At 40.3% G+C, this 23,632-nt stretch overlaps 3 protein-coding genes across 7 annotated transcripts; 1 reads left to right on the top strand and 2 right to left on the bottom strand.

Moving 5' to 3' along the window:
• Positions 1-299: 299 nt before the first annotated feature.
• Positions 300-2,214, bottom strand: sowahd (sosondowah ankyrin repeat domain family d). Its single transcript, XM_034543435.1, has 2 exons — positions 2,004-2,214; positions 300-1,737 (listed from the first exon to the last, which is right to left on the bottom strand). The coding sequence occupies exon 2, from the start codon at positions 1,698-1,700 to the stop codon at positions 732-734; it is 969 nt and encodes a 322-aa protein (XP_034399326.1). The 5' UTR covers positions 1,701-1,737; positions 2,004-2,214; the 3' UTR covers positions 300-731.
• Positions 2,215-2,312: 98 nt separating this feature from the next.
• pttg1 (PTTG1 regulator of sister chromatid separation, securin) lies at positions 2,313-5,823 on the bottom strand. Of its 3 annotated transcripts, none has more exons than XM_034543436.1 (6): positions 5,509-5,823; positions 4,401-4,493; positions 4,185-4,312; positions 3,993-4,074; positions 3,001-3,159; positions 2,313-2,454 (listed from the first exon to the last, which is right to left on the bottom strand). In XM_034543436.1, the coding sequence occupies exons 2-6, from the start codon at positions 4,486-4,488 to the stop codon at positions 2,372-2,374; spliced, it is 540 nt and encodes a 179-aa protein (XP_034399327.1). In that variant the 5' UTR covers positions 4,489-4,493; positions 5,509-5,823; the 3' UTR covers positions 2,313-2,371. The 3 variants fall into 3 exon arrangements, with proteins under 3 accessions (XP_034399327.1, XP_034399328.1, XP_034399329.1); XM_034543437.1 differs by having other exon boundaries at positions 5,433-5,612; XM_034543438.1 differs by lacking the exon at positions 5,509-5,823 and adding an exon at positions 5,266-5,422.
• An 856-nt stretch (positions 5,824-6,679) lies between these two features.
• Positions 6,680-23,462, top strand: sept6 (septin 6). 3 transcript variants are annotated; one of them, XM_034542881.1, is made up of 11 exons: positions 6,680-6,806; positions 8,584-8,698; positions 10,513-10,708; positions 12,736-12,922; positions 14,445-14,606; positions 15,274-15,370; positions 16,342-16,510; positions 16,739-16,871; positions 16,992-17,182; positions 18,571-18,618; positions 19,764-21,214. In XM_034542881.1, the coding sequence occupies exons 1-10, from the start codon at positions 6,777-6,779 to the stop codon at positions 18,572-18,574; spliced, it is 1,284 nt and encodes a 427-aa protein (XP_034398772.1). In that variant the 5' UTR covers positions 6,680-6,776; the 3' UTR covers positions 18,575-18,618; positions 19,764-21,214. The 3 variants fall into 3 exon arrangements, with proteins under 3 accessions (XP_034398772.1, XP_034398771.1, XP_034398773.1); XM_034542880.1 differs by lacking the exons at positions 18,571-18,618; positions 19,764-21,214 and adding an exon at positions 22,307-23,462; XM_034542882.1 differs by lacking the exons at positions 18,571-18,618; positions 19,764-21,214 and adding an exon at positions 18,211-18,556.
• The last annotated feature ends 170 nt before the right edge of the window (positions 23,463-23,632 follow it).

A 23,632-nucleotide genomic window follows, 5' to 3' on the forward strand; every position in this document is an offset into this window, starting at 1 on the left:
TAAATGAGACATCACATGGGTATTGCTGACGCAGCGAAGCAGAAGGGAGCACTCTACCACAAAGCAAATACTTCTGAATCACTTTCATGCCAAATTGTTGTTTTTAGTTTGGCCAGAATCGGAGCTCTGTCTGTTGCTCGTGCCAAGAACGCACTGCTATGGAGTCAAATCTAGGAGTAAGACCAACAATGAAATGTTTACATTGGTGCTAAAGCCGAGGAGGAAGTTTGCCACGTCGGCAATCGCTAAACTTTTTACATAAGCAGAACTTGGTCAGAAGAAAATGATTAGAACTTCAGCATAGGCAATGTGTTTTTATTTAAGTTTTTTTTCTTGAATGGCGTTCAAAATAAGAATTCTGAAACTGCAATATTGCTACTGAATGGATTCAAACTTGGCTTCCTTTAAAATGTATAAATGTCATTTCGTGACTTCTCCCAAGTTATGCACAGTTTTTTTTGAAGGTTTTAAGTGAACATGTATTCGATAAAACCGTCTAATCCCTTTTGATCATTGCCATCTTCAATTGTTTCCACACAGTTCAAACGTCCCTTTCTTAACATGTACAACATTCTGCAAGTACAGCTGGACTGTATTAACCCTAACTTGTTTTCGAGCATTTCCCATAAGTATGCGCTGCTGTTTACCCTTTAAGGACTCAACACGCAGAAATATGATTCTCTCCTCAGAAGGTTGTGAACCACTGATACTGTGATACGTATCATAACCAGTCAGCTTTGGTTTCCCAGAAACGAAAACGAGGGAAGCAGCTTCCTAATGAACCCAAACCTCCAGCTCCCCCCTCTCTGAGTCCGGTCAAAGGAGGCCACCGCCTCGGTCTCTCCGGTATCGACCTCGTCATGTGCGGTCAAGTTCATCGTCCCGGCACTGTTGTTGTTGACGTTTTGCGCACATGCGCAGCTGTGCTCATCATCCCAGGTCCCCAGCAGCTCCCTCATCTCCAGCGGGGCGTCTCCCTCCAGATACTGCCAGGCCCTCTTCCCATTATAGTCCATGGCATCGACGTTGGCACTGAAGGCGCCGACCAGCAGCTTGATGACCATGTACTGCCCGTGAAGGCTGGCGACGTGCAGCGGGGTGAGCCCGCCGCTGCCCCGCACGTTCACGTTCACAGGGACCCCCGCACTCTCTGCGTACCGCAGAAGTTTGAGCAGAGTCTCGTCCTGTCCCCTCTTGGCCAGCCAGTGCAGGACCGAGTACCCGCTGATGAAATCCTTCCTGGTTAACAGGTAGGGGTCCTCGGAGATGAACTCCAGGATGGTCTCGTAGTTTCCCTCCACGGCAGACAGCATCCACGCGTGCTCCATCGGATACAACGCCCAGTCCGCGTCCTGCTCGGAGGACACGCTGCGCGTTTGTGACAGCACGCTGCTCAACCCGCCGTGCGACGCATTACTCAGAAGCAGCTCTTTCAGGTATTTTTTACGCATGGCGGGTGGCAGCGAGCCTCGCTCCGGAGCCTCCCTCTGAGGCCCCCCCGGTGCGGAGCTGGCGGTGACCTCCAGTTGCCTCGACCTACGCTGGAAGGCGCTGGGCATGACCTGCATGCCATACCTCGAGAGTCGCTCCACAACGGGGCCCTGTCTGCTCGTCCTGCTGCCGTGGGCGTCGGCATGACGGACAGCTGGTTCAGATCTAGTTGAGTCGCATCCAGCGTCATCCGATCTGCCCTCATTCATGCTGCTCGGCTCCCTGCAAGGAGTTCAAGGCTACTTCCTATATTTAGACAACACCCAGAAGACATAAGTGGCGAATTATAAACTGGAAACTGGTTCCCGACAATTCCAGTGGACTTTTCCCTGCGTCATGGGAGGAAAGTATTGTAATATATACACGTACAGGTGTGGGAACTGCAGAAGTGTGCAAATTAAAATGTTACCGCAAAATATACCAAGTTCCTCATTTTGCAAAACAAAGCGCCGTTCAAATGCAATACTTCCTCCCAAAAAAAAAACAGTCTCTACCCTGTTTCTGTCACTCACCTGCTCTTTGGCCAAAGCACATACGGACTTTTATTCAGCGCACACTTGACTCCAAAACTATCGATCATTTCACATGAGAATATGGCTCATTTAAGTTATTCTCCTGACAACAATTGACTAGTCCAGCCAATATCCTCCTTTCCTTTACAAGAGGAACTGAGACAAAGTGCATTCAAAATAGCGAGAATCACTCACATGTGACCACTGATGGACTTTAAAGCAGGAAGTACAGTGAATACTCCCCTGATACTTTTAGCCTATTACCATAATACCACCAGCACTGTAAAGCAAATACAACAGAAAGCAGGGCCAGATAAAAACAACTTTATTTCAGTGAAAATGGAACAAAAACATGCATCAACATTCATTCAGTCAGTAAAAGACTCTGGCGGAAGTTCAACAGTAAGCTCGTCGAGTGTTTGCAGAAAGGCGTCCAGCTCTGAGCAATGATCTGCAGAGGGGAGATACAGTAAAGTTAATGATACAGGAGGTTAATGATACTTGTTCCCTGGAGCATGCGCACCATACTTACGGCTACAGTCAGACAATTGTTGCTTCTTATTCAGTGATAAATGTTGATTTAAAAAATAAAAAAAATCTAAAGAACTAAGCAATTAAACCGTAAACTCTGCATGGTTTGTTAAAACTAGTTAATTGAGCAAATTGTTATTTGGGTGAACTATCTCTATAAACTTCTATATTTTAGGGGTGGGGCAATGCTATCCACAACATGAAATTAATTTGCATGTGGTCATATTTGACCATCACTTTAACTTAAGTGGTGTTTGAGAATCGTAGACAAATGTTGGAAATCAATGGCAATATCATTTCTTTAATGAGTATTTCATTTGACAAAGCCACAACTGAAACCACATCTGGGTATTTCATCCATAAACTATTTCAAATTAATGTTACAGAAACTTATTAGAACAATAAGATACATTTTCAACCGAAACAATAAGTGTGAATGTAGCCCTGATTGAACGGAAGTCGATACCTGAACGTTTTGGCATCTTAACAGGCGACTGGTTTGGGAGCGGGTCGAACATGTCCAGGTCGTCCTCACACAGATGAGCTTGCGGGAAACGTGCAAGTCCAGGCAGCGCTAAGCCACCGAGAAGAATCAAATCCTCAGGTGTGCTGTACTTTTCAAACTCTGGAAAAGAAGGTCAAAACTCATGTTTCAAAACATTGTGGGGAATTTTTTTGGGGATTCATATTTGGCAATAAGATCTCTACTGTAGAGATGAGCATTAATAGAGTGCTGCAGGATTGAGTCAGAAAACTAGTTAACGTTTTGTTAAACTTCCTGTTCCCTTCCCCTCTTAATCAATTGATTTCATTAATGAAAAAAAGCGTCTGGTTCGATGCTTGAAATAATTTTGTTCCAAGATATAACATATGTCAGTAAATAGCCCTCTGGAATATCAAGGCTTTTACACATCTTTGATAAATTAGGCTACAAATCAGGCTGACAGGTCCACTTTACAGCCTGTTGTGCTTCCTCGCAGTCATGGTGTTGCGTTTGTAGCCCAACATTAGCTTTGTACTTCTGGCTATTGCATTTATATTGCACTTCAAAAAGTGTTCATTTGTGAAGAATTTTGCTGAACAAAACATTTAATTATCATAAATCTGTTTGTCACAAAGCTTTTTTTTACTGCGGTAATCACCAATCCAATTGTAAAATGCCTTTGGCCTTTTGTCATGATCCAGTGTGATGCCAACTTCAGCGTTTGGCCTACAAAAATAAATCCCTGCGGCACTCTATGGTTGAGACCTGAGGGACTAAATCATTAATGGTAATCAGCCTTCCTGATTAAGCAGCATTATGCATTCCAGAAATGTGATCTTATTAGTGGGTCATGTTACAAATATGTATTATTCTATAAAGTAAATGGCCATTAACTTTCTTAGTATGATATTTTGGTAGCACCAGAAGGAAAGGGTTTTACTGCGAATAATCACTACTGAATGCATCATTGTTACCAAGTGGGTCATATGGGATGAACTTCTCAATTTCTGGATATTCCGCCACTTTGAGCAGAGAAGCATTTTTTACTTTAGTTTCCTGCGGGGAACATTAATATATCATTAGTACATGAATAGACAGGTACAGCGCAAATGGGTCACATTGTGGCCTGACATTATTTTTAGATTGTAACTATGGTTTATTCCAACCTGTGGCTTTAACTTCTCTTGTGCGCTAACAGGGGTTGAGATTCTTTTGTTGACGGCACCAAAAGCCTTCCGACCAAACGGCAGAGGAGTGTGGAAGGTTTTGGCAATCATAGGAGATAAGAGTTTCTCTGGTGGGAGAAAAAAAAAAAAAAAAAAAGGTTAATTGACCAATAATACTGCAAGAAGAAATACAACTTGCACACGGTTGGCATTTACCTGGAGCAGACTGAAGGCGCTGACGCATCTTCAGATTAGGTGGATGAAGACCTGCATTTTCTCGCTCTGCAAAGATTGTGGTGTCCATTGTATCTGAAAACACAATATGATTTAATATATTAATCGTAATTAATCACAATGTGAGAGACCCACAAGTCAACAGAAAATAACTACTTTGAAAAGTTATGGTTTAAACACAAATGTGAAATTTATTGTTTTAGCATTTCATTGTCCTGATAGTTTTGTATTGTTGGATAAACTGATAACTTCAAGGAATCACTTTGGGATAAGAGCGTTTTTCACTTTCTTCTAACACGTTAGAGATTTACATCAATCAGGGAGATCAATTAATTAAAAATAATCCCAAAATGTTAATTCTTGAACTGGGAAATGGTACTACAGATTCGTATCAATTAACAAATGATCATGTTACTGGGAGCCCAAGTGTCCTTAATGTTATTAGGTTCCAAAATTAAAGTCAAACCGTATATTACAATGACTTCTCACATTTCTTTCTGGAAAACATATCTTTGCAGTGGTCATGTGAAATCAAAAGTAGAATAAAGCTTCAAGTTTGTACAGCCACCATGGCTGGTAGCCAACACTAAACATTCCAGAGGAAGAGGAAAGGTAGACCAATAGCCAAGCTGGCAGTATTCGAGCACTTAACCGCTAACAATTGTAGCGATCATTAACTAATGAATGACACTCAACCTCCTTTAACCCACAGACAGCTGAAATCAATCTCGGCTGTCTGTTAACAAGCCCGCGTCACTCGGCTGTCTTGTTGCACTCATCATACTGCTAACGCCTACTCCAGCCTCGCAGTTTCGTTATAACAATATTAATATAAAAGCCAACTTACTACAGCGGTTAAAAGCGAATTCAACTCATTAGGTCAAGTTAAGCACTTCTTGATGGACTTCAGAGAAGAACACTCAAAATATCGTCTAATACAGCTAACGTTAAATGAGCTCTCCGACGTTAGCTAACGTGTCTTTTTGTCAGTTAACCTAATGCAACGTAACTTACATGTCACGTGACGTTGTTAGCTCGACGTGACAAATGCAACAGTTCCGTTGGTACACAAATGTAACCTTAACTTCACCTGGGTCAATATGATAACGCTGTTGGTTGCTCCTTTACGCTCGGGTTTCACGTTTGTTATGGACTGAAATTTCGTTTGCAAGGACCGCGGCTGCATTTTAAATTAACGGCCTCCGTCCTATTGGTCGCTGAAGCAAAGACGCCTTTAATGGGAGTTTCCCAAAAATGTTTTACACCAGAGCCGTCTAATGAGAGTCACATCATCTCCGTTCTCTGCAATTCATTATTTTTACAGAAATGGCGGATCATAAACTGGTGGGAGGCCCCGGGGAAGACCGAGGACACGCTGGAGGGATTATATCTCCCGGCTGGCCTTGGAACGCCTCGGGATCCCCCAGAATGAGCTGGAAAGTGCTGCGGGTGAGAGGGAAGCCTGGGTCGGCTTGCTGAACCTGCTGCCACCGCGACCCGACCCCGGATAAGTGGGTGATAATGGATGGATGGATGGCGGATCATAAATCAATTGATTGTAAAACATGAAAACATTGTACATTTCAACTAATTTGCAGATATATCAATGTTATATGCGTGTCTAAAATATGTCAACAAGGCAGGTAACTAGCTGTTCCGCTTACTAATAGTCAAATATTTGTACGTTTTGTTTCAAAGAACAAACGCCAAATTGATATAAATATTGTAAATAATATCTTTGTATTGATTCATACCAAATAGCTACGTATTCACATTGCCTGCCAGCTACATCAAGCCTAAGTGAATCACGCGACAATCAGGAGTTTTTAAACCGTTGACGTGACTTTCTCACAATAAGGCTCTAATGTGCAACACCGTTTCATGTGTAGGTACATAAATAAGTATACAACCGTAACAAGTATTTAGGAATTTAGTCCATGTAGTTTATTTAACGTTCTATTCAGATGTGGACATTTGACAAATAAGTCCTACTTAAGTTATATCAAGACATAATGTTTCTGAATTTAGTCATCTTCCTTTGTAATTTTCATTGACTGGTCTCTCAAGTTCGCTCTGGACGACACCAAAAAGGCATTATGTGGGGGAGCCCAGTGGACAGCGCTAATTTCTATTCCTACCTTTTTAAAGACATTTTTCAAAACATAAGCCGAGTTTTATCTGGCGTTTAGAATGGTCTCAAATAAACAACGCCCGATGTGAGCACAGCTATTACAGTAGTATAATAGTCTGTGGAATAGTGGTACATTCCAACTAGGCCACCTTTCGGCGTAACTTCCACAGCTCAGCTTCCTTTGCTAACTAGAGACAGCGGTAGAGGTTTCGTCCTCCGTAATCACCATGGCGTCAACTGAGATAGCGAGGCAAGCGGTGAGTAACCTATTTTAATCAGAATGCCGTTCCCACCATTAACACATCGCTCTTGAAATGTGTTTGCCATCCTATATCAATGTCAAATATATAATCGTAGCGTTACGTTTGGGAGATATTTAGGTTAGCGAGCACCCTTCTTCATGGTTAACGTATAGTCCACCCACAATTCGTTGGAACGTCGCCAAGCAACAACGACGTTCGGTGTTGGTTAGCCTTTACCGACTGATTTTGTAGAATAAGTGGTTTAAAGAAAGACCCGAGGTTGATCCGTCGTAGCTTTATGTTAAATATCTTCATTTCCGCGAGCTAACGCCTCCAGACATCCTGCGCCGATATCGATGGCTAAAAGTAACGGTTTCAAACAAACCAGGGCTTTGCAGAATTCAATATTTTAAATACCGTCTAGTGTATTCTGTACTAACATAGCTAGTTAGCTCACGGACCACCTATTATAGAGCCGTCGGTCGGCCATTCATTCTGAACGCCCCCGTATCAGCACAGCGACGCTGCTCATTTCCGTTATGTTGTTTCAAATAACGTTAAGTCGCGTTAACTTTCAGCCGGGCGTTGTCTGACGTTCATAGAACATATGGACCAAACATATACTCGGTTATCGTCGTTTGGAAGCTGTCATTTGAAATGCGTGTGTAAAGTTGACCTGGCTTTTGTTTGGTGGGGAGGAAACCGCTACACCCAGAAAGAGTTCTCAGAATAACACGGTTTTGCATTTTGATAACCCTTTGAGGCCCAGTGAATGGAAACCCATAGTGTGTAACTTGGCTGTAAATGTCTTGAAAAAGCAAGAATGGTTTCAGGAATGTTTGCACTTGCAGCCGAAGAGGAAAGAGCTGTTTGTCCAGTCACATTACCCCCAGCTTCCCAAATACTCCCTCAGCTGTTTAAAGCCAATTTCAACTATCCAAATAATCCACAACTGTCCAGTACCACCAGCTTGACCAGTTATTTTAAATTGACCCTCAAACGGAATGCTTTCCTCTCAAAGCCACATTGGAGAGCAAGTTAAGCAACACTATGTTATATTCAGCCACATAATGGCTGGTTGGTTGAGGTCTAGCTGGTTGAGAGCCCTCGCTTTGCCATATAATCTAAATTCTTTGCTTCCCTGCCCCTCATAATGTAGACGTGGGCTGCCGAAATGAGATTCACAGAGATGGAGATACTCACCAACAGCCACACACCCCCACACACATGTAACAACAGTGCTTTTACACTTTGGTGTTTTGTGTCACTCTGGTCCAGAGATAGATTGTGTACAAACAGTATAAAAGTAGCGTGAAGGGGAAGTGCAACCGGACAAAAATACGGAGCTAAAGGGTTCAAGTCAAAGTGACACCACAGAAACACATTGGTGGCAAACTGGACTCTGCCAGTAGTAAATTATATATTTATTGTCAAAGCTCTATGTTGTTTTTGAATTTGTCTTGACACATTATCAGCAATACCTTTCCATATAAGTACATTGTGGTTTGTAGCCGTCTCGTTTGTGGGAAGGCAGTTCCGACTCAGGAAACAGGAAGTGAGCAACATTGTACCTGAAGTCGGTCTCAAAGACTAACATGATCAAATATTGTGGTACATATTGTCTAAGTTTGTTAATTCGATTTGAAAGTATAATGTTATTTATCCACAGAACAACAATTATGTAGATGTATATGATCATTGTAGAGTGTTAGAGAGAAGCCGTAGTCTTTTAACAAGGCATTTCCATGCATAAAGTGATCGATATTACTCAGATGTTTTATGTTGATTTTAGGGTGAAGGTGCTCGTGCTGTACCTCTGGCAGGCCATGTCGGCTTTGACAGCATGCCAGATCAGCTTGTGAACAAATCTGTCAACCACGGATTCTGTTTCAACATCCTCTGTGTTGGTGAGTATGTCATGCGTGGAAATGCTTTTACTCTCTCTCCTGAGGCTAAAAGAGGACTTATTTGCCTCCAATAAAAGTCAGGCTGTTCCACAAGATGCAAAGCACATCGCTCTGTATTTGACCTGCTTAGATTCCTTTTGGCCCGTTGTCATGGTTACCATGATGAGTGAGATGCTCAGATAAGTGTACAGATAAGAAATTCAGAATTGTAGTCGTTATTTAATTTTAGTATGAAACTCATCTTTACAACTGTTAAAAACCTATAGAATACAAGCGCTTTGCACAGTGAGATTTATTTTTTTACTTCAGTGCTCGGATTATTCACTCACATATACTCAATTGCCAGTTTATGAGGTGCACCCAGCTACAACTAATGAAATCTAATACAGTCATGCAATAAACTCAAGCCTTAAGATGTTTTAGAAAGGCGGTTATTCAAATGTATGGTCATTTTGAGGTCTATAATTTGTGGTGCTGTTTCATTGTATTGGGTTATACTGAGAGGCATTTCTAATATTTTTCCACTCCATTTGTGTCTGGCTTGAATTTAAGATGTTTATGTTTTTGGCAACATTGCATCACTTCCTGCTGCATGTTACACATTTTCTTTTGCTATTTGGGATCATGTTATTTCAGGGGCACCAACATCCCAAAGGAGCAATGGAAATGTGTAACCAATTGGTTGGAAATGGTTTCTCTTTCTGCTTTTTGTGTGTTTTTTCCCCAAACATCTCCTAATACTTTAAGTTTAGTTTAACACAGAGGGGAAGACATGACACACACGTACAGTAGAAATGGTCATTATTCGCTACTGCTCTCTCAGACCTTGCGTGCATCTTTTTGTGTTATGTTGCCGTTTAGATGTCTAAACTTGCATTACAACAATGTGTATGTTTGAAAGATTTTGATGATAGGTGAACCTGGTGGCCATTTTTAGTGAGATGGTTTCGACTCGCCTTTAAGCTGAAAAGCGTCTATTTATATTTGTGATGGAGTGAAAAGTGGATATTGCCAACACTAATGTTTGAGTTTTTCATAATTTAAACAAAACTAATGTCATAGTTACTTAATATTGGGGCTATAACAACCAAGCCATGTCTCTCTTAACAAACATTAGAACTATACATTAAGAATATGAAAGCAAAGAGGATGCAGGAGACTAGCAACATCTTCTCTTGCTAACTGTAACTGCTGTGACTCACAAGTGAAGCAATTCACATTAGTACTGTGCATTACTCGAGGCAAAGACATGTGATCTCTATATTTTGGTTGTGTTATCAAATTAAAAAGATCATTGGTTCCGTTGGGCTAACAGACGACTGACATTTCTGCACGGTTTATATTATGTCATTTTTATTATAGCTTATAGGAGTTTTGATTTCTGAGTCAGTCCCTCATTCTGAGCGAAGATGAGATATTTGGAGCATAACAAATGGGCTAACATGCTTAGACTGTAGGTCAGGCTGCGAGGAATAAAAATAGAATTTCTTACAGAGGGAGCTCTTTATCTGAGTCATATGACGGTTAACAATAAACTCATGTCAGAATTTATCAGTAAATAAGCAAATATTTTTGCTGCTTTTGTGACTAAGTATATATGCTATATTTAGTTTGGCATCTTCAATATGTCAAATAATACTTGAATTTCATGAAATAATGTGGTCAATAAAATGTTTTTGATCAACTTAAGCAGAAGGAAATATGCAGGGTGTCATGACTGAATGGAGGTGCAGAGAACAGTTTAGTCCGAAGGAAACCAAGATCAAGCATTGTCGGATCCCACTAACATTATGATATTTCTCTGTGTTGTCTAGGCGAGACGGGTCTGGGGAAGTCCACCCTCATGGACACATTGTTCAACACTAAGTTTGAGGGCGAGCCCACCCAGCACAACCAGCCTGGAGTCACGCTCAAATCAAACACCTATGAGCTCCAGGAGAGTAACGTGCGCCTCAAACTCACTGTCGTCAACACTGTAGGCTTCGGAGACCAGATTAACAAAGAAGACAGGTAATGCAATCTGGACACATGTCACTTCTTTGAGAGGGAGAAACTGTTTTTTTTCATACAGGTCTGTTGTTGTTACTGACAGGCTATCTATCTTTGTGGCTGTGTACAATAGCCAAAATCCCCACTTGATCATGCACACTACATTCCTGACATACATTGACTCTGTGAGAGCTCTGAGCCCTTTGGGAGCTCAGGTTCTTTCGGTCCCGACCCTGATTGAAACCGTACCCGACCCGTAGGATGTGGAATCCAGTCTCCATCTCAGGGAGTTTCCACAGCAGATTCCTTCTATCAACTCTTACAAACCGAAATCAGATGTAGATGCTTTCTCTTGTTCGGTGTATTTCATCAAACCTAAAATATTGTGACCAAGCTTGCGATCCACAATCTAATTGCTAAAGCTTAGTTTATACTCGCCGTAGTGAAGCCAGCGGGAACATGATGTAATCACGGCCGGCGAGTGCATTTTTGTAACTTGGCACGCACGATCCTGTGACAAATAGTTAACTGATAAACACACATTTACATGTTGGGGGATTATACAAAGAAGGCCAGTTTATAGATGCTTTAGAAACTGGAGAATCTACAAAAACTTCATGAGAGTATGTATTTTGCAGCCAAATCAAATTGTTTACAGGATATTAAACCTTTTGTTTCTTTATAATGCATGCATTAGTCAACTTGCTTCTTTACTTGGCTTTTACAAAGGCAATAAAGTAGTCCATGAATATGAGATATGAGTTTACAGATAATTACAATCCCTCCTCTGCATTGGAGGGTTAGTTTACTTTTTTTTTCCGTTGACACTTACAGTCTATCTATACACTTACGCTTGTTGTCTTTTGGATTCTTCACAGTTAATTTAGTTGGTATGCCCTCTGGCATTTCGGAGAATAATGCAGTGCACACACTATAAACGCCTCCGTTCATGCTCGGAGTGCGAGTATAAACAACGCTTAACTCTGTTTCTGAGGTTAAGTTCAGGGCGAGATGTCATGTGAGCTTCAACTCTCTGAGCTCACTGTTATGAGAAGGCTTCAGTTATTTTCAGGTTTCACAAATTGTTCAGTATCATATTGCCGTAATTAAATAAATAACATGGACATACTTCATTGTACACATGCATATACTGCTGTGTGTTTCTGGTCATGTGTTCGCTGGGAAGGGTGACGCTTCCTGTAGCCCCTAATGCATGAGGTCAAACATCTTATTTTCCAATTTCTGTAGCACATATAACTTTCTGGTTTTCAGGTCATGTTGAATGATTTATTGTATTGGTCTATTGATTGAAAATGACAATTTCAAAAATGTATTCAGCACTCTTGTTCAGACTTTCTCAATTCGTTGCAAACCTTGAAATTGAGTCTTCCAGGTGAGGTGAGACCTTCCTCCAAATGAGTCCGTCCTCATAGAGACCAAAACTGAAAATCAATTCTATCAACTTGTGACGTTAAAGATTTAGTGTTTACCAGGAAGTTCCTCTCAAATGTAAATACCAGGTGTAAACCCGGAGAAGTTGCTCGATACCTGAGTTTAGAGTATGAGCTGTGGCATTTTGCTTCAACACATGATGGATAATTGTCAAACACTATAGCATATTTATTGTAAATTAAGATCAAATAATATATGCCTGCTTACTAAAATGTACACTTTTAGGTGGTTTATTTTTTTTACTAGTGACCAACTGAACATAAAAATACCATGTAAAAACAATAATCTTATAAGCGACTTATTGTAAGTCGCTTTGGATAAAAGCGTCAGCTAAATGACATGTAATGTAATGTAATGTAATGTAATCATAATATTTATTTTGGAATTGATGAGGGTGGCCTAAATGCTTCATTAAACAAGTTAAAGATTATGTGGGTAAGGACCCCACACAATTCTCTTTCTAACCAGTGTTCAACTTTTTATATACTTTAAGAGTGACACAAAATGTATTGCTTTGAAACATGACGGATGCTAATAATGCAATGCATCAAAAGATATGCTCAAATTACTTCCCTATTTCTCTTTTTTTCTGACAGCTACAAATCTATCGTGGAGTTCATTGATGCCCAGTTTGAAGCATATTTACAAGAGGAGCTGAAAATAAAGCGCACGCTACACAGCTACCACGACACCCGCATCCACGCATGCCTGTACTTCATCGCTCCCACGGGACACTCGCTCAAATCCCTGGACTTGGTGACCATGAAGAAACTTGATAGCAAGGTGAGCTTTGCTTCACACTATTATCATCAGCTAGATGCCATTTTATGTCTAAGTTTCCTGTTGAATTTGTTTTTTGTGTTTTTCGAAGCTTTGGCATAATTTATCCAGATACCCGCTTTCAATCCTGGGTGTTTCCATCAGTTCCATATCAATTCCAATTAATGTTAGGGTTTAATACTGGCTCTTTTAATGTATAGACCCTATGCAGTTTATTTGCAATTTGGCAAGATTCACAAATGTTATAGCCATGCATAGCCAGTCTGTTGTTTAGTTTAGTTTTTTAGCATCGAACGAGAAGGACTGCAGTTATAGATGTTATAGAATAACCATTATAATGCTTACAAACAGGGACACACTTACTGTAGCATGCAACAGATATACTGAAAGTAAATTCTTGGGCACTGCATTGTTGTTTGCAGCATTTTATATATCTACTCTAGTCATGGGTCGTAAACCTTTTCTAGGCCATCTGCCTGCATGCCAATTGGCTGTGGTCTTGTTACTGCGTCGGTGTAGGTCAGCTGTGAATTGCAGTCTGCTCAGTGACTGCAGCCTCCTCGTTTTTTTGTGAGGGCCTTTCCACAGTAGCTTATTTGCATGGGCGTCCTGGCTTTTGTACAAAGAGTCGGCTCAGTATTTGCCAGAGCAGCTGTGCCCTCTGGCAAGTGCTCACGACAGCGTGATCCAGAGCAGAGCCTCCTCTGTTTACACATTCACCTCTGGGGTGTACAAACAAACCTCTGCTGAAGTGTCCATGAGCAAGATGTTGATTCCCCACCAGACAGGAGGGAAGTAAATCATTACTTGTTCACATGACCCTGAGCGTCCCTTGCTATTAAATGGCCTCCGGTTGGAGAGCAAATCATTTGGGAATGTGTGGGCGATGGCGCTTGAAAATTGTTGTGTTGGAGGGAAAGTCTCATCAGATAGTTGTAAGTGCATTTATAAGAAGGACCCTGCCTGTATTTTTTTCTCTTCCTCCCTACCTCCTTTCTTTTCTTTTTGGATAACATGGATAGCACAAATGTTGTTGAAATCATTTGAGTCTGACTATTAACACGATGTTTGGAAAGCTGTGATCTGAAGCAGGAAATGGAAGCCTGCTGCTCCATTTGCTGCTCCATTTGCTGCATTTACTGCATTTACTTTGGGCTTAAGAATGTGTAATTGTCTGTGGTACACTCAGGCTTGGAGCTAGGAAGAGTTACTATGATGTGTTGAAAATGAAATGATGAAGAGAGGTTATTCTGGTTAACCAGTGATTTTGAAAGGGGCATAAAAGAAAGGGGTTTTGTGTATTTTATTGTTACGAAATGAATGCTGGTGGAGATCTTCTAAAAGACCAGAATTATGTGATTTGACCTTGTGGTATTTAAAAAAATATATTTGTATTTTATTTTTTCCAAATGTGGACTATGTAAATGGTGATGAAAGAAAGTTGCCCCTTACAGGCATCTAGTGTTTAGCTGCATATCTGAAAGCATTGTCTGCACCTTGTCATCTCCTAATTTCTCAAATGCAGGTCAACATCATCCCAATCGTTGCCAAGTCGGACGCCATCTCCAAGAGCGAGCTGGCGAAGTTTAAAATCAAAATCACCAGTGAGCTGGTGAGCAACGGAGTGCAGATCTACCAGTTCCCCACTGATGATGAGTCTGTGGCAGAGATCAACTCCACCATGAACGTAAGTCTCATAACTTTCTATCTACATCACATGCTTTTACAAAGAATATGTTACTTAGGTCATATTAGAAATGACGTGGAAGGTAATATTGACCGGACAATCCTCCCTTTTTAATATGTTACTTGTGTATGCTTTAACGTAAATTCTGTTACGCGTTAGCGACATAAACACCATGTGCTGTAGAATCAGGACAGACATTGTGTCTGGGTCTGCTCAGGCTGCCAGGAAGCCGCTCCATGCAGGGAGAAGTGTGTTCAGAGCAGCACAATCAGCCAGCTCACTCTGCAGGAAGCCTGCAGTGTGGGAACGGGCCGTGTCCACTGACAGATGAGCCAAAGCTCACTGTTTACAAGGTCTGATCTGTGAAAATGCCTGAACTCTCCCGAACTGTTAGACTGTTGCCTCTTGGCTGTTGTTGTACAGTCTGACCACCACTCTGTTCTGATGAAAAGTCATCAATCCTCTTGTCAAAGCTGGTTCTAGGTGTCTGCGAATAGTCTGGTTCTAAGCAATGTATCCTGAGCATGTATGAATGAGATTATTGCAGTAATATTCTCAGATTTTTGAGTTATGAAATATTAGCAGAGCGTCATTATGTGTATGTGGAATTTGTAGAAAGTCCTGAAGAAAGTTTCACAGCAACGTTGCTTTTTCCTCTGCTCAACAGAGCCATTTGCCATTTGCCGTGGTGGGGAGCACGGAGGAGGTGAAGATTGGGAACAAGATGGTGAAGGCCCGGCAGTACCCCTGGGGGACGGTGCAGGGTAAGCCAAGGTCACATCCTGCACAGGAAATGAGAGCGTGCTCCCTCTCCTGCACCTTCTCCCTGTCCTCATATTCCTCCTCGGCTCCAACCACTGCTGCAAACTAGTTAATAAGTTGTTATATAACCTCATTTAGCTGCAGCACCCTTACACTCTATGTTAGCGCTGTATCAGCTCTTATTTCCTACAGATCTAGTAATGTAATATCCCTGATGATGTTTCACTCGATTTATTATTATTGACTTACTTGATCAATACATAGCTGAGTGAGTAATGTATTATAGATAGAAAGCTAGTTTCATTTCTTGGTCTATAAAAGTCCACAAAGAAGAGAAAATATTAAAATGTCAGGACTTGATGCTCACAGTCATTGTTTCATTTGAAATGCATTATGCTGGATTGCATCAACAACAATGAAAAACATTGCTCTCTTAATAATTACCAACTGCTTTGTTTAATATTTCTGTCCTTTATCTGACATTGATTCTGTCCACAGACTGACATCATGTGAGTAAACATGCACTCACACAGTCACACGGTCTATAAACCAATAAACAAGCCACAGGACATAAACACTATTCTGTTCTGACTGGGTCTATATATAAAACTATCATGTTTTAATGCATGAGAATGATATTATTTGCTGTAGATTAATGTAAACATTAAGTGATGCTAGCGTTGGCTGTTTCTGCTATTGTATGTTAGTAGCACTTAAATGGCACTTACGGATAGTACTCTGTAGTTTAACGTTATTGAAGAAATTGTACTTGCTTGATTCTTGTTGTTCTGAGTTTGGACTCATGGTGTAATGCACTTATTGTAAGTCGCTTTGGATAAAAGCGTCAGCTAAATGACATGTAATGTAATGTAATGTAATGTATACTTATTACATGATCTGTAATGAGTAGGAAGACATCTGATGTGTTGAGTGAAGCATTCACGTGTCTCTATGATGTGTTTGTCTCTCACAGTGGAAAATGAGAATCACTGTGACTTCGTCAAGCTGCGAGAAATGCTGATTAGAGTGAACATGGAGGACCTGCGAGAGCAGACTCACACGCGCCACTATGAACTCTACCGCCGCTGCAAACTGGAGGAGATGGGTTTTAAAGATACAGACCCTGACAGCAAGCCCTTCAGGTAGTGGGCTGCTTTCATGCAGCTGGACTTTATCTTCATGTTCTCAACCTACACCAACTTGTTTCTACTCTGCTCTCTATTTTATTATGCATTTGTCTGCATCCATTTATCATTAAAACCTTAATTTTTATTCCTAGGAAGCACCCGTTTGTGTTTGTGTCTGCCGGTGTGTTGTCCAGTTTGGTTAAATGTTTCTGTAACTCAGTTTTATTCCCTTTCCTGTGTCAGTCTTCAGGAGACGTACGAAGCGAAGAGGAACGAGTTCATGGGTGAGCTACAGAAAAAAGAAGAAGAAATGAGGCAAATGTTTGTCCAAAGAGTCAAAGAGAAGGAGGCCGAGCTCAAAGAAGCAGAGAAAGAGGTATCATTCAACTCTGATCCCACATCATCCTGAAATATCATGTGCATCACTTGTTTAGGGAAGTTTATGCTCTCGTTTGAAATAATCTAAAGTATTGTGTTTTTTTTCACCAATGCATAGCTGCATGAGAAGTTTGACCGCCTGAAGAAGCTTCACCAGGATGAGAAAAAGAAAGTGGAGGACAAGAGGAAGTCTCTGGACGACGAGCTCAACATGTTCAAACAGAAAAAGACTGCTGCAGAGCTCTTGCAGAACCAAGCCCAGCAGGCAGGGGGCTCCACCACGCTCAAGAGGGACAAAGAGAGGAAAAAGTAAGTATTGTTCTTTTCCTCCTGTGACTTCCTGTGACATCTGTCCTTACATCTCAGGTGCAGGAAACCACCTCCAGTTGTATATGGATTGGAAAAGGCTGCATACTATGAACCTGAGAGGAAGGCCACATATTATTACATTGACATTTCAGGATGTTGATCCTTTGCCAAATCAGTATATGAATGTTATTGCCAATGTGTGAGAAGTTGTTTGTGGTAAATTCCTTGGGGTTCTTATGTTGTGCGACTGACTAAAATATGTAGCCGTATCCTGAAATAATGCAAACTCCTTTAGCATTCATTCCACTTTGTGCACATGTGCTACAGGCAGAACTTAATTTGGGTCTGTCCCGCTAATGTGTTCAAACGCTGAGTGGTTTCTCTGTCACCACTCGTTTATAATCCGCCACATATTTGTGTAATTTGATGCGTTGAGTAGTTGAAGGCTGTGGTTAAGCCAAAGACTTCTCTCAGACTCTCACTCTGATCTTCTGAAAGAGGCCTTTGCTCCAGTTTACCCTCCATAAAATAACAGCACTAAATTCCATTCGAAGAGAGCTGACCAGAATTCATAATTTATCACCAATGTGGGAAATTAAGAGGAGCAGAGAGGAGGAGTGAGTGGTGACAATGCCTCGCTGTCCTCATCTACATAGTTGAAAAGTTGCCAACTGTCAGAAATCCTCATCATGAAATGAAATACTCTGAACAGATTTGTATAAATAACTTCCTTGCAACTCTGTTAACAATTACTGGACGGCTCCATTACCGTGAAAGTACATTTCATACACATTTCATAATTTTTTTCAGTGCAAACTATTTGACAATGTTCCTCACAGCCTTTGGATTTCCGTTGGTATATCTGACATTAATACTGTAGTTTTTTCACTAACCATGAGCGTATGAGACGGCATGTTTCATGCTTACAGGCAGCGTTTGAAGCCAGATGTGTTTAAAGCATAATTGTAGTGCTGTTGACATTGTTGGTCCCTTCATGTTGGTAATCAACTCCTGGTTTTGTGTTGAAGCTGATGTGACGCCGTGCCTGTTAGAAATGGAAGAAGACACTTGCACTGAGAAGGTTCTTGTTGCTTTATTTTCTTCCCTGTTAATTTATTTCTTCACAGCCACTTCTTCTCCTTATGAGCTCTGCATCGAAAGTTTCTCTTCCAAAAAGGGGGCCTCTGTGCAACTTTAGCTTTGTCTGTGGGTCACTGATTAGAACCGACTAAAGAGGTTGTGTTAACACGGATAACATTTATGTTTGATCCTTCAGTGTTTTCTTCAGTTTTCAGACGACACAATTATTAATAACTGCTTGTTCTGTCGATCTGAATCTGTCCTGTGAGTGCATGTGTCACCTATGTTGCATCCGTAATGTTTTCCAGTTAACTCCTCCCACTCTTGCTGCATGCTGCATGGGGACGTCTTTTCTGGTAAGACACCACCGACGATCTCAAAATATAACAATGACAAATATTAGTGAGGTATCGCCTTTTTAATTTATGATTTGTACATGAATAAAGAATTACTTTAAAATACAAGTTAGTAATAAACATCAGCCAAATGACAGTTTGTGAAATCTCACCTTTCTTTCCCCTTTAATAATTGACATCCTGCAACTGGCCTAAATATAGAACAGGATGTGCACAAAACTGCCTTTCTGCATCTCCACATTATAATTCAAACGCAATCAAATGAACCTTGAAAGCTATTAAATATATGATCTAAATTAACATGCATTTAAGTTAAACTTTTATTATGTAATACATTGAGATAAATGTGCACAATAATTCTAATATGAGTGCAGGCCGACAGTATATCACCGGTAACATCATATGTCCATCATATCCTTGAGCTGGCAGTGTTTACTGCCCTTGTGCCAGCTTCTAAATCAACCAGTTTATTAGCTCCCCACACACCCATTTGATAAACTGCCCCATCTGCCTCCCTAAATCCACAACAGTTTTTTTTTGTGGCTCTCCAAAGTCCATCCCCACCCAGCCCTGCAATTGCACAAAGAACCATTCAAGGCTGAACTGAGACTAACGGGCCACACCAGAGCAGCAAACAGCCTCGGGGCCCATCTCTGTTTGTAGCGATGACATGTTTTGTTGATCTCACAGCCATATGATGACTCCCGCTGCCTCCCCTCCCTCTTGAGTGGATAAAAAGCCAAATCCACAGAGAGATGTTGTTGAGTCTCAACCGCTGGGGATGGTAGAAGTGAACGAAGACATCTGTCTAGCAATCTGTAAACTCCTCAAGCAGCTCAGGCCTCTTAAAATAGACAAAAGCAAGCTGCTGTTTGAGGAAGAAGACAATCAAACACATTGTTTATTAAAGCTCGGGGGCGGGACAAAACCTTTACAAATAAAATACATTTATTTTGCTGATTTGAAAGAAATAGACGACTGTACTTGCCTAACCTCTGTGCACTCGAGCCTTTTTGAGCACGACCTCCTCTAAATACCACCTGGTCACTAATGTTGATGTGATGTCGCCCATGTGGAACAGTGTGTGTCGTGATGATGTTTTAACTCAAAAGAAAGCAATAACAGCCCTTCTCTCTCATTTCCAGCTTAGGATTCCTGTAGAAAAAGTGCTCCCTTGTGGCCATCCTGCTGTGAATGAGTTTCCACCCCATCATCTTTTTACAGTACCCCTTCCCCACCCTCACCCTCACCCAAACCCCCATAATTCAACCCTCCACATGCCCCCTGCTCTCTGGAAGACGCTGGGCATTGCTATCAGTTTGACAGTTTTTGCTGAATGATGTTTGTATATTATATGGTTGGACAAGCATTTGTTTGGCTGGACTCTTTTATACAAATGTACATGTTTGTTTTATATTAAGTGATTAATTGCATGACTGAGTGAGCTTTTTGAATATTAACATACATGGCTAATGTAGTGATGGGCAGAAATGTGCTGAGGGTAAAGTGAAACGTGAATCAGACAGTAGGACCTCAGTATGAACACTATGTGTGGTCAAAGATCTGCAGAAGATTACAGGAAAGAAAGAATTAGGTCAATTGATGGATTAAGTTAATATTGAGCTATCTTCAGATTAAAGCACAGCAATCTGTATGGGGATTCTACATTTTACAAACAGCAACAGCAGTTTCTGAATGAAAAACGTGTAAGTATTTAGACATCGTTAGTTAGTTAGTTATTAGTTTAAAGTGATAATACTTAAGGTTTTAGGCCTGTCATCACCCTGGTAACAGCACGTGAGTACAGCATCACCCCTTGAGCTGCAACAAGGTCTGAAAAAAACAGGTTTAATTTTTGATCACCGATCACGAATACATTGTGTTTCCTCTGACGGCTTGATCGCTTTTAACGTGACGCAGCAGCAGCAATAAAAGAGAAGTCGCTGTATCTTACTACAGCTTAATATGGCTGGAGGAGAGCGAACCGTAAACAGTGAGGCTGATGTCAACGAGATAAAATGATACGGTAACCCTGGATGCATCTTTTCCTGTTAATCCCATTTGCAAGTGAGGGCAAAATGAATCCATCTCGGTAATGGCGAACCCCGCCACTAACAATGTAGACTGTAGTTACAGAATGTAAACACATTGAATAATATCAAAGAAATATAACTTTAAAGTTTCCACTCATTATTACCTCAACCGTATAGACTTTACCTACAATATTAATTGAATTTAAAATTAAATTTGTTCTGTTATTTATGTCCTTTTGCTGATGCTGTTTCACTTTATCCAGATGCATGAGTAGTTGTGAGCCTAATCTCCTTGCCACTTCTCCCATACCTCAATCATTGTCATGTGTTATTTGCATACTTGTATTAGCTTTCACATTTGCACTTTTTTTATACACAAATGTGATGTTTTTTGAGTATATATTAATGTTGTCGGTGCAATTGTAACTTTCTTTCTTTCTTTACTTACCTTGAAGGCACATTTAAAAGTAGTTCCTTATGATGTCCAGTGTTTGTATCGGTGTTACACATAAAAGAAATATTATCTCAAAAGAAAATAAAGGCCAATTTTTCACCAAATATTACAACTGTGGCCATAATCATTGTGTATGACAAATATTGCCGTAAATTAGGAGATTAGACAAAAAGTGTTATCAATCCAAATGGGTCAGCTCAATTTGCAGGATGAAGCGTTCCAGGTTGATTTGTTCTTAGTTGGAGATTAATACTGACCAAGTCTCGAAGGCCGTGAATGAATGCGTTACTGTGACGGTGTGATCAGTTATTACTTGTTTTTTCACCACTTCAAGGTTCACGGTTGCTTTGGTTCTCATGAGAGATCAAATTGTCTTGGATTCAAGACATTGCTGCATAAAAACCCTTTCCACATGCTACCAGGGTAAAAATACACGAAGACAAAGAAATAGCCATTCCCTCCTGCTAATCCTCAGCTCACTGGTTTGTCTGGTTTCACTTTCCTTTGCAGTAATCCTTGGCTCTGCACTGAGTAGGCCCTCAGCACTCAAGCTTTGCTAGGGGACCAGCCTTTGTGGGTACTGAGTACCTCAAATGTGACCAGAGGCTTTGTGGACCCCATCCTTCAGGGTTTCTTAATCATTACCTGCTCTGCTATAATTAAATATTTATAATTGATTATTATATATAATTGATTAATGTGTATCTGTGTTTCACTGCAGCTCTAACCTCACCCTCAGCAATCCAAATCTTGCAGCTTCTTCTTTTTTTGGTACCTCTGCTTATGTTTAAATGTGCACAGTTTGTTTTTGGGCTGTTACTAACACCTTTTCCACTTGATGGAGATTATATGCGCACTTGTTCATTTATTGTCGTATTTGGATCGTTATTAACATATTATTATTTCTCTTGTAAATCGGACCACAGATGAGATGTGATCAATTCACAGTTGAACAATCATGCAGCATCATCAGTGGGCACAATATAATCTCATTGTTTTATGCTTATTGTGTTGCTTGAACAACTGTGATCCCAGGGATTTTTTACCATCTAACTTTGTATTTATGATAATCAAACCTAGATATATTTTATACCTAAAATCAGATGCACTTCTGTATCTCAAGCTTGACGTGTGTTGTTTTGTAAGAGTTTCTGCTTTGCCACCTTTCTAACTGCTGGCTTTCTCTTTTTTGTCTCTTTAGCTTCTTTTAATCTGTCTTGACCACCTGAAGAGGGGATTGCAGCTTCAGCAAGAACTAAGCACCCTTTACCTCTCCCCGTTTTTCTCGCTGTATCGACCCTTTTTTTATTCTCCCCATTACTTCTCCTTTTTTTTTTAATATGGCCTTATGTGGACTCGCATGGTATTTCTGACCACCTAGTGAAGCTCTAAACCCATGCAGGTTGGGAACCGGGCACAGTTTAAATCTGCTGTTATGTCTTAATGTATATAAAGAAATGATCAGTTGGGGTTAACACATTGACATGACTTGTGTGAAATTATTATTTTAATTACAATGACCTGGTCTATGCACTCATCTTTTCAATAGGGTTCTTAATACAGGCTCCTGAAACATTGAGAACAACTCAAGTCAAGAAGCACCTAATGCACTATGTTTAACGTGTTATGAATATAATGAGTCATGTTGTTTTCTCGAATCTAGTCCAGTTTGAAATGAAAACCTTCTGGTTCCAGGTATTCTGAACACTAAAATTGATTTAATGCAAAAGCCAAAAGAGCAATATTCCTTCTTACCACTTCATTTGATGCTGCCCATGTTTACAAGTCACTGTAGAATACCATGGAGGTCACATGTAATGGCCTTTTTATTAAACATTGTGCTTTAATATTCACCAGCCTATTCTATATATTTTGCATGCATCTTTTTATTTGATTACCTCTTTGATCTTTGACCTGCTTGTTTTTTATCCCTTAATAATTCAGTTTTGCAATCTATTTTAACTTCATTGCGGTTTTCTTCAAATGGTGCATATTATTAATGTATATTTACTCTGTCCTATCATTTCAGCTCCCTTTTTTGCCAAATATTAGTGTAAGATGGAGTTGAACTGAATCCCAGATAGGAGTATTAAAAAGATACTCATCCATTTGTATAATTTATAAGGATATATTTTGTGTATTGAAGTGAAGACTTGTGGTTTATTACCTATGACCTTTGGACGTAAATCTGAGTGTAAAGTAACATTGGTGTCAGAAAATGCCATACATTTTTCTAGTATCAGTCATCACCTCTTGTAGTCAAAAACTCTCCCACACTACAAATAATTAAATATCTTACTTTAGTTTGATTCCATTGATGTACATTTTCAATAAAAAAAAAAAATTATCCAAACATATTAAGCTTTTGCCTTTATTTACAGTGTTGGACAGTGATGGTTTATTATCTTTTTTTTTTTTTAAATAACAGTAGCATTATAGTTGTTGTGGGCTGTGAAACTGCTAATAGGACCCATAATCAGTACTCCCTACTGTATATGATTATTAAAACAGCGAGATTCCATTTTCA

The sequence above is a fragment of the Cyclopterus lumpus genome, chromosome 10 (genome assembly GCF_009769545.1).
Source record: "Cyclopterus lumpus isolate fCycLum1 chromosome 10, fCycLum1.pri, whole genome shotgun sequence".
NCBI lineage: Eukaryota > Metazoa > Chordata > Actinopteri > Perciformes > Cyclopteridae > Cyclopterus > Cyclopterus lumpus.